Below are 15,613 nucleotides of genomic sequence, written 5' to 3' on the forward strand. Positions count from 1 at the left end.
CCATCCTTGTCCCAAACTGTGGGATTTTGCTCCAACCTTTAAATATGGGCCCTGTACTGGCCCCTATCCTGTAATAATGTCCTCCATCCTGGCCCCCGTCCTGTAATAACATCCTACAACCTTTATTAGTGGCCCCCATCCTGGGCCCCTTTCTGTAATAATGTCCCCCTTTCCTGTCATAATGTCCCCTGTTCTGGACCCTTCCTGTAGTGTTCCCCATCCTCTTCTTCAACACATTTAGAAGAAAAACAAATATATAAATGTTCTTATTTCTCTCGCTCCTACGATGAGATGACTCCTCTTCATGCTTCATAGCCAATAAAAGGTGGTGGATGGCAGCGGTGGACATGTCAACATCAGCCGCCGGCCTCTGATTAGCTAGCATCAATAAGGCCTAAGACACATGGCATGAAAATCGGACCGAGTGGAATGCGATAAAACATCGCATTCCACTCGGACCAATATTAGCCTATGTCCCAGCACACATGAGCAATTATTTTCTCACTCCCAATCCGACGGAGAAAACAATTGCAGCATGCTGCGAATGTAAAACGAGACTCTTTCTCTCGCACCCATTCAAGTCTATGAAGTGAGTGCAGGGCAAGAATGGCATTAGCCGGCTACGGAGGAGAGAGGGAGATAAATCCTGCCCCTCCTCAGTGCCGGCCCGTCCCCCGCAGCTGAGGTCCGATCGCATGATCGGACCTCAGTCGCAGTCACATTCGCATGACACTCGGCTCCTGCTGTGCTGCCAGTCCTCGTGTGGCCCCGGCGTTACTGCGATTGCAGTGCAGAGAGCTAGTAGCTCTCTGCATCGTGATACATTTTAGCTGAAGGTGTGTCAGAGGTCACAAATTCAGTAGAAAATAATGGAGGGTGAACGTCCTGCACGTCCCCAGTCAGTTGCACACTTAGCGAGTGCAATCGTTTTGTCACCTGCTTTCTGTACGATATACGCCTGAAGATTGCAAGACCTTGACAGCAGGCTCTCTCCCCCTTTGTATTAGTTTTTCACTGTTAAGTTTGTTCCTACTGTGCTTGTATGCAAGACATGTAATATATGTATGTAAACCCTTTTCAGATGTAAAGTACCCTGGAATTAATGGAAGTTAAAAAACCCCAAAAATAAATAAATAATAATAGGTGCATATTAGAATGAAAAGTTTAATAGAATGTCTTTAAAGGCTGATAATTTTATAGGGAATTAGTTTAGAGCGCACTTCATACTTACAAGTAGATGATTTTCCCTGGAATCACACAAAACACAATGTAATGATGACAGTAAGGTTTGGTTTTAGTAAAGAAAAAAAATAAAATATTCAAGTTAAAATCAAACCTAACATCTCTCTTTGGTACAGTTCTCTAGTGACAGAATGATTTATTTCCAATATAATACAATATATCAATGACATGGTTCATGGTAGAGCAGATACATAGTAATATTTCCATACTGTGCAGCATTTAAAATCACAGTTTAACATGACAGTCTGACAACAACAGTTGAGTTTTGAGACAGACGCACCTGAACCATTTGTAAAGGCCCCTCAAGTATAAGACACAAACCCAAGTATATGAAAGGCTCAGGCTTGGCGGAACATGGCAAGTGTAGCAAAGCTAATCAGTACAGCGTGACGAGACTCATAGTTAGAAAGTGATGTCTTGCTTCGTCTTCCAGAAGCCATCCTTGTAGGCAGTCAATCCTCAAACACATCATGTAATAAACTGAAATTATATCTAAAATATACCATTTTCTGTACTTAAAAAAATACATATAAAAGGAATATAAAATTGGAAACTGAGAAGTAAACTGCTATTTGGCTTCTCCTAGCAAATTATTCTTTTGTGTTGTGTCTATTTTATTTCATTGTCTAGACTTGACATCATTTCTGAAGACGCCATACTTCCACAGTAGTATGAATGTACCTATAAGTGACTGAGATTGGGTTTGTGAATCTGTGCTATATTATAATGAAGAACTACAGAAAAAAAATCATAAAGAGGGTATTTCAGAGAAATATTCAAAATATAATTAATTTTGTCTATATCCATTTATAGGAGACCTTTACTAAGTCATTCTTAAGGTCCCAGTAGTCCCCAGAACTAACCAATTTATATGTCATTTTAATTGTGAAGCCCAAACTATTTGGTACAAGTGATAATAAATCCAGTCTTTTTCATATAACACTGTATGTCTGAATGTGTATTTCGTACCTCCATATACAGCAGATGCAATATGTACACATATACATAGGTTTTTGCCTCTATATGTAACCACCAGTAAATGAGACTGAAAGTTCTCTTGTACCAAGGTGTCCACAAACATTAAATAAAATTTTTAACTTACACTTTAAAAATATTTTTTTTTTAAATTAACATATGATCAAAAATAAGTATATTTTGTGTTCACAGCAACACATACATGAGTGTACTGAATACAGACTATTTGTGCAACAGCAGCATATACAAAAAGGTTCTACTGAGCTTGGCTTACAGGTCTGATATGTTGTAGGAAAGAATAACAGAGCCCACTCTTGCTGCTGGGGAGTAATACAATAATTTACATGTTTATTGTGTATGTGTGTGTATATATGTATATGACATACACAGATAGACACACATGTAGTTATTAGATTGAAGTGACTTGTGCAGCCCTCTCCAGCAGCCTTAGAGGTAGGTCAAGCTAAAATTTGGTGCAACTGACACACGAGAGCATCGTTGGTTTGACCACTTTTCACTGGCACAAAGAACCAGCCAATGGACTTTCCATTTATTCTTTGTGTGGTGTGTTTTTAACTTGTTTTCTTTCTTTCCCGCTCAGAATTGTGTTACCTTCTAGGAAAAATAATATTGATATTTAGCTATCAAACTTGTCCATAAATTTTGCCGTTGCGGGTGGAATCATCCAATTAGAATAAACACAGTCATTGGCATATCTTGAAAAAACAGACTTATTGGCATCGAATCTCGGGATTGGAACGGGGCTCTCTTCAGGCCAGTTCGGATAAGACATGCCTAAAAATGAAAAGACATCATTTGTTCTGCACTGAAGAACCAAAAATATATAGTAATAGCTTCACGTGCAGACAGTAAGGCCCTTGGCAAAACTCCCTTTAATAAGAAAGAACATAAGCCATTGATTTTGCTACAAAGACATACAACATAATTGACAAAAAAAAGCTAAAAATTCACAATAGTCATGGTGCTATAAAAAAAAAAAAAAAAAGGATTTTCACTTCTTGGCCCTTTACATCTGTGAAAAATAGAATCCAGTAGGACAAATCTGAGTCCATTAACAGTAAAATGAAATGAAGTAGACTCTCACTTCCACCTTGTAAAACTGTCCATTTCTTATTAAATTAGTAGTTAGGCGACATGCAAACTTTGGAAATTATGGGCCCAAATCAAAGTGTTTGCACTATGAGTCTGGAGTAAAACACAAAAGGGTGCTTTACACGCTGCGACATCGCTAGCAATCTCATTGCACATACGATTTGCCGAGATCGCACGTGTGACCGGCGCTACAAAATGACCTATGTGCGATCTCGGCAAATCTTATCTGCGATCTGGCGTGTCACATCGCTAACGAGATCGCTAGCAATGTTGCAGCGTGTAAAGCACCCTCTAGAGTTGCAAAAAAATATTGTGACTTTTCTAAGTTGAGTTTACGTCAGTTCTGGTCAGATCTGACAAAATTAGGAGCAATGGTGGGGCGCGGCGAAGCCTGATCGGCAAATTTTTTAAGAGTTACGCCAACTTAGTGGTATAACAGCTTACCCCAGTTAGGGACAGGAGTACATTTCTGTTGTGACATTTCTGGTGGAGGCAGACGCCAGTTGTAGGATGACTCTTATCTATGAAGTAGTGTTTTCATGAATTTGGCACATCTTACTCCAGCTCTCCAATCATTTAGACTGAAGTACCAAGCGCCAATCTTAATGAATGGGACCTATGTCTTTTCAACTTAGTACTTTTTATTTTGTTGAGATCTAATTAGAAACCATGGACCACTATACCACTTTCCCACCAGTTTTGATACATCTGCCTCACTAAATTAAACAGACTAGGTCATATTGAGTATAGTCACAAAGTCAAGGTCTAGTCCTAGCATAAAGAAGTCTAAATCACGAACTTTGAGGTTAGTAATATTACAAGGTAATGGATTCCAGTGTATAATAGACATTTTGGATATTAAAACTACTGCCCTTTAAAAATAAAAGATATTAACATTTTTGCATTTCCAAGGCAACAACAATGGCTTATGTCTGTGAAGCAGTTTAGAAACACGAGAGTAACCAGAATATACTAAGAGGAAGTCCACCACGTAAGGTTGCAAATTAAGACTGAGTTTTCGTGAGGCCAATGTATGTGATTTTATAATCCAGGGTCAATCAATATTAATACTCTTACACGCATTGGTAAGACTCTTCCCCTTATTGTGTATGGGTATTGAACATAGAATAATGGAAAATCCCAAGTCTGATTCTTTCATTACTGAAAATCAGAAGCAAAAAATTAAGGAGTTTTGGCAAGAACTATGCTTACTGTCTCAGGTCACCAACACAACAAGACACTTATACCAGAGACATCTCAAGAGACAACATAAAAAACAATTCTTCACAAAACATAATGTAAAATAACTTGTACGCGGCATCATCAGAATACAAGTTTTTTCTTTGTGAAGCTGTGGAGTTTAAAGGGTTTGGAAGGAGTTGAAGAAATGGTGTCACTTTTGCCTGTTGTTGTCTACACTCGTTCACATAGGCCTTATACACTTGGAAAGTGAAGAGCTGCAATATCCAAATGTAACATAGCCCCTGACAAGCAGTCATGTTTCTCTACTATCATAAAACCCTGTTAATGATATGTATTGTCATCTCTCCACCAGAAGACATTAATGACAGAAATTAATAAATCTATTCATATTGATTTGTTAAAACTAGAGTAATATAAGGTGGATAACAATGAAAATACGAACTAATTTGGCAGAAATATGCTACACTTAGATTTTTATTTCATGTTTATGCCATGCAGATGGTAATTTTAGATTCTTTTCATGCGTTAAAGAAAATCTGTGACCAGGTTTTTCTACCCTACCTGAGAGCTGCCTGCTGTAGTGCTGAGTCCAGTGATGGGACACTTGCTGGGCTGCTTGCTGTTCTGATAATATCAAAGTTTTATCTGCTGCAGATCTAGCAGTACTTTGTGAGCTCTTATAACCCCCCCTGTCAGTCTTTTCTCTGTTACAGAGTTTTGTGACAGGTTCTGAGTCAGAATCTCACTTTATATTGGGGGGCTCTACTGATTAAATAGATTCCCTTTCCTTTGGGGAGGAGAGGGTTAATGTCAATTTACCTTCCAGTAGCTCCTGACTTCTGGTCAGGTGTTTTCTTCGGCCTACAGCCTATAAATGCCCTCTACTTCCACTAGAGGATGCCGGTTATTTTCATTAATTTGGTAGTCTCTCTCTGAGACTTGCGTTGTGGGCTGCAGCATTGGTTCTTGCTGCAGCAGTTCTAGGTGTGCTGGTTGTACGGTATGGATGTTCCCCAGTAGTCTGTTTTCTTACCCCCCTTCTATATTGTTTTCCCTTGTGCACTTTTAGTGGCTCCTTTGTGTGTGGTTGCTGTGTGTACGAGTTGTAGTCGTTGTTACCCATTTTTTCTTTATTTGCCATTGGGGTTGTAAATTTCTGCTCTTGCCCTATCCCCCCCCGGTGGTGGGTTGTGGAGGGGGGTCTTATCAGGGACAAAGACAGGTGACAGGGCATATATATAGGGCAACTTTTTGCATTATGCTTGTATAATTAATGAAGGATACAAGTAATATATATATATATATTTATTTCTATGTAAATTGTAGACTGAATCGGCTTTCTTTGTATTTTTTATTTTGCTGTTTTAGGACTGAGTTATTAACCATTTGTTGTTACCAATTGTTTTAATTATGTTGAATTAATGATGTAATGTTAAACATATGAAAAGATCCTTGTAAGGACATTTTATTAGCACCTGATGAAGAGGACTAATGTCCTGGAAAAGCGTTGTGCCCAATAAATGTTGACATTTTTTTACATCTTGGCTCCCTGTTACCTGCAGCGCCTGTTATACCTCTAAAATGTTTTTCCATGAAAGACAGGAGACAGGGCCTAGGTTGGAGGCCCGGACCTTCCTACCTTCAAGGGTACCTCCGGGTGTTAGAGTGAGAGCAGGGGCCCCAGCCTTAGAACCAGTATAGGTTTCCCTGCATTCCCTTGTCACCTGTGACACCCGCCCATACCACTGATTGGCAGCTTTCTGCCCATGTACATAGAAAGCTGCTAATCAGTGATAGGGGCAGGGTTATGCAGAGCTCATGATTACGCTTGACTACTTGGTAGCACGTTTATTATTCCTTTAACCCCTTCACGACCGGCCGATTTTTTTGCTTTCCGTTTTTTTTTTTCGCCATTCTTTTTCTGAGAGACGTAACTTTTTTATTTTTCAGTCAGTATGGTCATGTGAGGGCTCATTTTTTGCAGAACGAGCTGTACTTTTAAATGAAACCATCAGTTTTACCATATAGTGTACTGGAAAACGGCAAAAAAATTCCAAATGCAGAAAAATTGCAAAAAAAGTGCGATAGCACTATGGTTTTTGAGATATTTTATTCCCTGTGTTCACTATATGGTAAAACAGATGTGTGGATGTGATGCCACAGGTCAGTGCGAGTTCGTAGACACCAAACATGTATAGGTTTACTTTTATATAAGGGGTTCAAAAAAATCGGAAGTTTGTCCGAAAAAAGTGGAGCACGTTTTACGCCATATTCCGTAACCCGTAGCGTTCTCATTATTCGGGATCTATGGCTCAGTGATGGCTTATTTTTTGCGTCTCGAGCTGACGTTTTTAACGGTACCATTTTTGCGCAGATGCTACGTTTTGATCGCCTCTTATTGCATTTTGCGCAAAAGTTGTGGCGACAAAAAACCGTCGTTTTGGCGTTTGGAATTTTTTTGCCGCTACGCCGTATACTGATCAGATTAATTGATTTTATATTTTGATAGATCGGGCGTTTCTGAACACGGCGATACCAAATGTGTGTATATTTTTTATTTTTTTAATCCTTTAGTTTTCAATGGGGCGAATGGGGGGGCGATTTGAACTTTTAGGTTTTTTTGTTTTTTTTTAATTTTTTAAAACTTTTTTTTTAACTTTTTTTTTTATTTTACTAGTCCCCCTAGGAGGCTATTGCGATCAGCAATCCGATCTCTCTACAGTATCTGCTGATCACAGCTACAAGGCTGTAAACAGCAGATACGCTTTCTTTCTCTTTTGCTGTGCCGCTGGCACAGCGAAAGTGAAGGCAAGTCAGGTGTAGTACAGGAGTCATCACATGACCCTGTGCTACCATGACAACTATTGGAAGTCACGTGATCGCGTCACGTGACTTCCGGTATCGGGCGGTAAGTAAAAGTTTACCGCGATCGCGTTTATAATGGTGCTGTCACATATTGACAGCGCCATATAAGGGGTTAAACGGCACGAGCAGATAACGATTCTGCTCGTGCCTAGCAGGCACACATCTCAGCTGTGAAAATCAGCTGAGATGTGCGCCGATCGCGGCATGCTGCCGCCGGCAGACCGCGGGCAGTAACATTATGACCGCTAGGACGTAATTTTACGGCCCGCAGTCGTTAAGGGGTTAATAATCTCCTGCTGATGAAACACTGAGTTTTATCAAAACTTCACCAAACGTTTTGGTAAGTGACACATCGCTGGAATCATGGTCTCTGCCCTTACATCATTCTATTCTCAGATTAAGTTGCAAAAAACCTGGTGACAAATTCCCTTTAACTATGAAATAAAAAGTGGATATTTAAAGTCAACCAGTCAGCAAGTTTAAGACCCTAAACTAACATCTCTGTGAAGCATCTAAAATATTAATGATGTCCATACCTTTGTATTATAAATCTGTATGTCCATTTCCTACAATATTATCAGCTTGGCCTGCACTTGTAGTGCACCAGCCTTTCTTCCACATTCTCTTCTTGCCACCTCTTGCCTATGACTGACAGGTCACTTTTCTCTGTGACCTGCTTAAAAACACAAGATTTTGTACAGCCAACAATACTTCCAGGAGCAGCGCAGATTGAGAGAGTGGCTCTCACAACATCATGAGGACCAAGGTGTTGCACCCAGGAATGACCGTGCTTCCACAAGATCTCGAGTGCGGGAGCAGGAATCAGAAAAAAGTGACCTGTCTGCCACGAGCAAGAGGCTGGCGGTGGGAGGAGAAGAAAGAATAGAGGCCATCGAGTTTACATGCCAGCCAAGCCCCCTAACAATAGTGCGCTAACCAATACAATTTTAGAAAACAAAAGGTATGGATGTCATCAACATTTCATATACTTTACATAGATGATGTTCGTTTAGGGTCTAAAAACCTGTTGACAGGTTCCCTTTAAGGATATTAGCCTGAAACATTCAGTCTGATGCTGTTTCATAGGATTAATATGTGGTCATCCCTTTGAAATATGGTCCTATGGCTATAATTAGGAGATGGTCTATCTTAAATCTGCGTATTCTCTTCTATACATGATCAGGATATGATCTTCAGTACTATCCAGTGCAAAATAATCTAGTCATAATCAAATCGATATAGAACTTAAAATTCAGTGGCACCTTACAAAAATAAAACTGCTAGTAATGTAAACTCTGACTTAATTATACAATCAAACCTTCTAATAGGAGATTAGAAATATGATAAGTGAATGAATACATCCAAGTTTAGAATAAAACCTTACTAATTAAAGATGAAATGAACCAACTAGTTTTAGTTTTGACATACAGAGTCTTGTAAAAGTATTCACAACCCGTGAACTTTTGTTTTTTTCACATTACACCCACAAACTTAAATGTATTTTATTGGGATTTTATGTGATAGACCAACACTAAGCAGCAAGTATTTGTGAAGGAAATGATACATGGTTTTCTAAATATTTTAAAAATATAAATCTGGAAATTGTGACGTGCATTTGTATTCAGTCTCCCTGAGTAGGACTTTGTAGGACCATCTTTTGCTGCAAGTCTTTCTGAAAGTGTTTTTTGGGGTATGTCTCTACCAGCTTTGCACACCTTGAGGATGACATTTTTGCCCATTCTTCTTTGCAAAATAGCTCTGGCTCAGTGAGATTGGATGTAGCGTCTGTGAACAGCAATTTTCAAGTCTTGTCACAGATTCTCCATGTGATTTAGGTCTGGACTGGACTGTGACTGGCCTTTTTACAGACATGAATATGCTTTGAACTAAACCGTGTTTTCAGGGAGATGTGCAGTGTTAGTTTTCCACTACACATAACATTTTGCATTTAGTCCAAAATGTTCTACTCTGGTCTCATCTGACCAGCGCACCTTCTTCTACATGCTAGCTTTGTCTGATACATGGCTTTTTGCAAACTACAACGGGACTTCTTATGGCTTGCTTTCAAAAATGGCTTTCTTCTTGCAATGCTTCTATAAAGGTCAGATTTGAGGAGTACACAACAAATAGTTGTCCGGTAGCAGATTCTTCCACTAGAACTGTGAATATCTGTAGCTCTTCCAGAGTGACCATGAACCACTTGCCTGCTTCTCTAATTAGCACTCTCCTTGCTTGGGATGTCTGTTCAGCTGGATGGCCATGTTCTTGTAGATTTGTAGTTGTGCCTTAATCATTCTATTTTTTGATGATAGATTGAACAGTGCTCCGTGAGACGTTCAGAGCTTGGGATGACCCTAACCCTGCTTTATTCTTCTTCACAACTTTATCCCTGACCTATATTGAGTGTTCTTTGGTTTTTATGAAGCTGATTGATCCCTAAAGTTCTCAAACAAAACAGAACAGCTGTAGTTATACTGAGAATAAATTACACACAGGTGGACTTAATTTACTAATTAGGTGACTTCTGGAGGCAATGGGTCACTCAGGATTTTTAGGGGTATCACAATACAGGGGGCTGAATACAAATTTAGAAAACCAGATATCATTTCCTTTAGACTTCACAAATACTTGCTACTTTGCCTTAGTAGATCACAAATAATTGTAATACATACATTTAAGTTTGTGGGTGTAACGTGAAAAATGTTTACAAGTTCACAGAGTATGAATACTTTTTCAAGGGACTGTATATTAATAATTATTTTATTTATGGTCATTAAGATATAGTAAGATATTATTAGTGCAATAATATGGTATCATCAAGTAGATAATTGAAGTAGGTCTCCTACTTCAAGAAGGTAGGATAAGTCAGCTTTAGTAGGAGTTATTAAAAGTTTTTTATTTACTATAACACTTCAAAATTGGAAGACCCCATTGGGACTAATTTTACCCTTCAAAATAACAAAGGGTAACATCAAATATGTACAGCAAGTCTTCATGATATCTAAGATCAAGAACCAAAAGAGTTATATGGTTAGGAGATGTAGCAGCTGCACCTAGGCCATGGAGCGTTTTAGACAGTTTTTGCATACACCTGGGCACTATTAAAGTCGAAACCATATATATGTGGTTATATATATTGAAGAAATTAAATGTCTGGTCTCCTTTATAAAATTTAGATTTGTTTTTCCCTAGGATTTTGATAATGTTTTTTCCCTCCAAGTTGCATGGGCCCTAAATTGAAACTTTTTGATATTGTGTGAAAACAAAAGGGTGAATTTATGAAAATTTTCTATGTGGCCCATAGCAACCAATCACAGCAGGGCTCTAATTTCAGATTCTAAGTTTGAAGAATGAAAGCTCCTCTGTGATTGGTTGCTATGGGCAAAAAGACAGTTTTTCTACTTAGATAATTTTCAGATATCTGCCCAGTGTCTTGAGAACATTAGATACTTTTGTACAATTTTATGAATCATTTTTCTTCTCATCGGCCAAGCTCAAGAAAAGTACTTGCCTATGTAAATAAGATGACACAAGATGTATAAATTCCTAGTGGGAACTGTCAGATCATCCTATGGTAGTTCCCACATGCTTCTTTTTTATGTAAGCCTAGACCTTACTGCTCACTGGATGCATAAGCAGATCACACTAACACTAGGTTCATAAATGGAATGATCGCTGAAGAGTAGATGAAGCTCTTATGGGGTAGCTATTGTCAAGATAATTCTATATGGCAAGATATGGATTAACCTATGAAATTTATAGATTAAGTATTGATGCTTCATCAGAAAATGTCAGCTATTGGTTAGGATTAGAGCCTTCTATTATGCACATAAGGTCCCAACCTATTCTTTAGCATGTGTTTTATGGAAAATGCTTCCTTTGGACATTACTGCAGAATTAGTTACTCATTGGCTTTTAAATTTTGCTAAAAACAAAAAAAAAATTATCTATAATTTTAAAGATTCAAAATCAAAGTAGACAGATTGTAAAGCAGAGTTTGATTTCTTAGACACACAGCCCTGGTGTTGTTGAGAAGCAGATTTCTAGAAACGTTCAGATAGATGGCATTTGTCCTACTGGAAAGCGTAGCTAGAATCTAGTAAACGCATGGGAAATTCTACCATAGAGTTTGTTTTCTATCCATGTTGAAGGCAGAGTTCTTGGGATTGGGGCATTATTACAGTCCACCAAAGGTGTCTCCTCTTCAGACAGGCCATCATCATAGAGCATGGAGTCTGCAGGAGTAGAGGCCGCAAGGTCCAAATAATCCTAGAATGTGGAGAAGAAAATTCAGGTTAGAAATGCTTTCAATAAATCACATAGAATATCAAAGCAATGCCATGTAAAATTATCCCATCAAAAGGGAAAAACACCACTGACCAATGGAGTTATAAAACCAGTGCACTAGGCACTTCATAGATGTTTTTTAGTTCCCAATCTTAAAATTCAATTATAACTGTGTCCTTAGGTGGAATTCAGACATCTATGATCCATGGTCCGAGAGGAAGGACTGGCCATGGCTCTCCTGACCGGAACTTGACAGCCCCACAGACATTTATGAGGCTTTTAAGTTTGGATCAGGAGACCTGCGGCTTTACTTGGAGCGTGATACACAGGCGTCTGAACGAGGCCGTAGTATGAGGATATGGTGGAAAATGGCTAGGTAAGCAGCCATAACCATTTGATTGTATATACTTTCTAATTTAGTCTAACCTGGCATGTAGGCAGGCACATTAATAATGGCTTTGAGGCTATCATATTATGCATTGCACTAGTCATAGAGTATAGGTGTCATAAGGAGTATATGGTGTAAAGGCGAAGAGTTAAAATTCTGGTAGCTATGTGATAGATTACGAGGCCTTGATGCTAATTTAAACCACATGGAAAAGATGTGGAAGGAACAATTGCTATCAGAGATTATGTAGTCTGAGTAATGCCTCAAGCTTGACTCTATGGCTATGTGCCCACGCTACAGGATTTACCGCGGATTTACCGCGGATTTTGCCGCGGATTTACCGCGGATTTGCCGAAAATCTGCAGCAGCAGCACTTCCAAGCCATTTCAATGGCATTTTGGAAATGCTGTGCGCATGCTGCGGATTTTTCCGCGGCGGATTTGCCGCGGATTTTGATCCGGAAAAATCTGCAGCATGTCAATTGTTTGGTGCAGATTTGGTGCGGATTTTTGGCTTTGAATGGGGAAAAAAAAAAAAAAAAATCCGCATCAAAATCCGCGGCAAATCCGCGGTAAATCCGCGGCAAATCCGCGGCAAATCCGCGGGTGCGGATTTGCCGCGAAAGTCGCGGATTTTCAGGCAAAAAAATCCGCAGGGACATTCTAGCGTGGGCACATAGCCTATATGTTCTCTACCCTCACCCTATTCTGATAATAAAGCCTATGGTGCCCCAGGTGTTCTAAAAGCAACCCCATCTTGCCACCTGCTGACTTCTACCATGTCTTGCTAAATATACATTTCAACATCATATCTGTATTCTTTAGATAAATGATTTTTAAATACATAATAGACATAGTACAGCTTCCAGTCCTTTCTGTTTGTGTTTTTTGTATATACTAAATTAGAGAAATATATACTTCAGCATAGAAATATGGTCCAGACTCCCTTTTGGACTTACCCTGCTTTTCACCATCATTTTCTCCAGTTCTTTACTAATCTCACCAAACGTTGGCCTCTTGTCTGGCTCCTGCTTCCAACATTTCAACATAAGATTATACCTATAAATTTATAAGCGAAATTAATGCAACTTACTTCCTTTCGATCAACAAATAAAAAATCTCTGCAAGTTGTGTAAATGTACTTTAACATAAGGTATGTTTCACGTGTCCATGATTTAGGCATTTTGTAGTCAGCTGATTTCTGTCACAGACGTGATGTGGTCTGAGGTTCTATTGGAAAATAACAATCTTATTGATCAAAATTTACAAGATAAAATTTAGACGACACCCTACTTACATTTCATCACTGCAGTTCTCTGGCTTTTCCATCCTATAGCCAGTTTTAAGGAGATTAAAGAGGCGCTCTGGAGCAATACCCGGGTATGGATTTCCACCAAGAGTAACAATTTCCCACAGAAGAACTCCAAAAGACCACCTATTATCATAAAACAGTACAAATATATATGTTGAACAGTAATTAGTACTTATGAAAATTATTTACAATATGAAACATGTAGATTAGGTTGGGATCTGGATTTTAAGGCGGGCTTTACACGTTGCGATATCGCTTCCGAAATATCGTCGGGGGCGCCGGTAGCAACAGCGGAACGTGTAAATCGTAGGTGCGACGATAAATGATCGCAAATGCGTCGAAAATCGGTGATCTGTGTAGCGTCGTTCATTTCCATAATGTCGGGTTGAGCGCAGGTACGATGTTGTTTGTCGTTCCTGCAGCTCCACACATCGCTGTGTGTAAACCCGCAGGAGCGACAAACATCTCCTTACCTGCATCCCGACGGCAATGCAGAAGGGAGAAGGTGGGCGGGATGTTATGTCCCGCTCATCTCCGCACCTCCGCTTCCATTGGCCGGCCGATTAGTGACGTTGCGGTGACGCCGAATGCACCTCCCCCTTGAAGGAGGGATAGTTCGGCAGTTACAGCGACGTCGCCGAGCAGGTATGTGTGACGATAATGTTCGCTACGGCAGCAATCATCGCATGTGCGACAGGGGCGGGTACTATCGCGCTCGGCATCGCTAGCCGATGCTAGCGATGTCGCAACGTGTAAAGCCCGCCTAAGATTTTACCATTCTCTGGAATTGAGCTATTCAAATGTTTGTAGCAGAGCAAGCCAAATTAATCTACTCTCATACTGTTTTGCAATGTCCTTCAGGGGTATATGCCAATATGATTTCCCATTTTATACCACCTATGAAAGCCATAGACATAGATTTGCTGCCTAAAGGTTAGTTTATCACTCTTCTGCAGAATTAAATAACACAAAGAAATTCACCAAAAAAATAGTGGGAAACAATACGCTATTCTGACCTCTGTAGGTTGAAAGGGGGGCTAATAAATTTCGAATATGCGCCGAGTTTTCCAAACACATATGTCAGATTCATTCTACAACATTTATGAAACCACTCTAAAGGCCGCTTTACACGCTGCGATCTCGCTAGCGAGATCGCTAGCGAGCGTACCCGCCCCTGTCATTTGTGCGTCACGGGCAAATCGCTGCCCGTGTGGCACAACATCGCTCGGACCCGTCACACTACTTACCTGCCTAGCGACGTCGCTGTGAGCGGCGAACTGCCTCCTTTCTAACGGGGCGGTTCGTTAGGCGTCACAGCGACGTCACTAAGCGGCCGCCCAATACAAGCGGAGGGGCGAAAATGTGCGGGATGAACATCCTGCACACCTGCTTCCTTTCTCATTGCGGGCGGCCGCAGGTAAGGAGATGTTCCTCGTTCCTGCGGTGTCACATGTAGTGATGTGTGCTGCTGCAGGAACGACGAACAACCTGCGTCCTGCTACAGCAACAATATTTGGGAAATGGACAGTGTGTCAACGGTCAACGATAAGGTGAGTATTTTTGATTGTTAGCGGTCGCTCGTACGTGTCACACGCAACGACGTCACTAACGAGAACGGTTGTGCGTCACAAATTCCGTGACCCCAACGACATCGCGTTAGTGATGTCGTTGCATGTAAAGCAGCCTTAAGGCAGACCATATGCATTAGGCAAATTGTTTGGATGACCGCCATCTCATCCGATACTCCATACTCAGCAGCACTAACTCGGCCAAGTGCTTTTATATTCTCAATCAGTTTCTCTCAAGGAGAATAATATGATCAGCAGTCCAAAATCGGACATGGGCGATCAACATGTCTCCCATTATCAGTCTTTGGGCCCCTTCATACATATTAGACCATTGGTCAAACCTGTAAATATTATTACTCTAATGTGTGCAGAGGACGTAAGGGTCTGTGCACAAGATATCCTATAAACTAGGGGAACCCGATGAGTATTTCAAGCAGAAGACGCTTCAGGAATCTCTGGAGTTTTTTTTTTCCTTTTCCTAAAGCGTCTTTTGTGCAGTTTGTTTAATTGATTCCTTAGTGTTTTTTAAAGGGCTGTCCATGATTTTTGTGCAGTCTTGTTTGCTATTGATTTCAGGCATTTTTTCTATGTTATGGAATAATGAAGAAACTATATAGGTTTTAAGCAAAAGCTAGGCCAAAATGCTCCAAAAAATGGCCAG

General features: G+C 40.0%; 1 protein-coding gene across 2 annotated transcripts in view; it reads right to left on the reverse strand.

Annotated features, from left to right (window-relative positions):
* Nucleotides 1-1,273: 1,273 nt before the first annotated feature.
* RET (ret proto-oncogene) overlaps nucleotides 1,274-15,613 on the reverse strand; it is a 168,311-nt gene continuing 153,971 nt past the window's right edge. For both annotated transcript variants that reach the window (XM_075349037.1, XM_075349038.1), the window contains exons 17-20: nucleotides 13,370-13,507; nucleotides 13,032-13,131; nucleotides 11,520-11,667; nucleotides 1,274-3,012 (exon numbers count right to left, since the gene is read on the reverse strand). In XM_075349037.1, coding sequence (XP_075205152.1) covers nucleotides 2,855-3,012; nucleotides 11,520-11,667; nucleotides 13,032-13,131; nucleotides 13,370-13,507 — 544 coding nt within the window. In that variant the 3' untranslated portion in view covers nucleotides 1,274-2,854. The remainder of the gene's footprint in view (nucleotides 3,013-11,519; nucleotides 11,668-13,031; nucleotides 13,132-13,369; nucleotides 13,508-15,613) is intronic.

This window comes from Anomaloglossus baeobatrachus, chromosome 5 (assembly GCF_048569485.1).
Source record: "Anomaloglossus baeobatrachus isolate aAnoBae1 chromosome 5, aAnoBae1.hap1, whole genome shotgun sequence".
NCBI lineage: Eukaryota > Metazoa > Chordata > Amphibia > Anura > Aromobatidae > Anomaloglossus > Anomaloglossus baeobatrachus.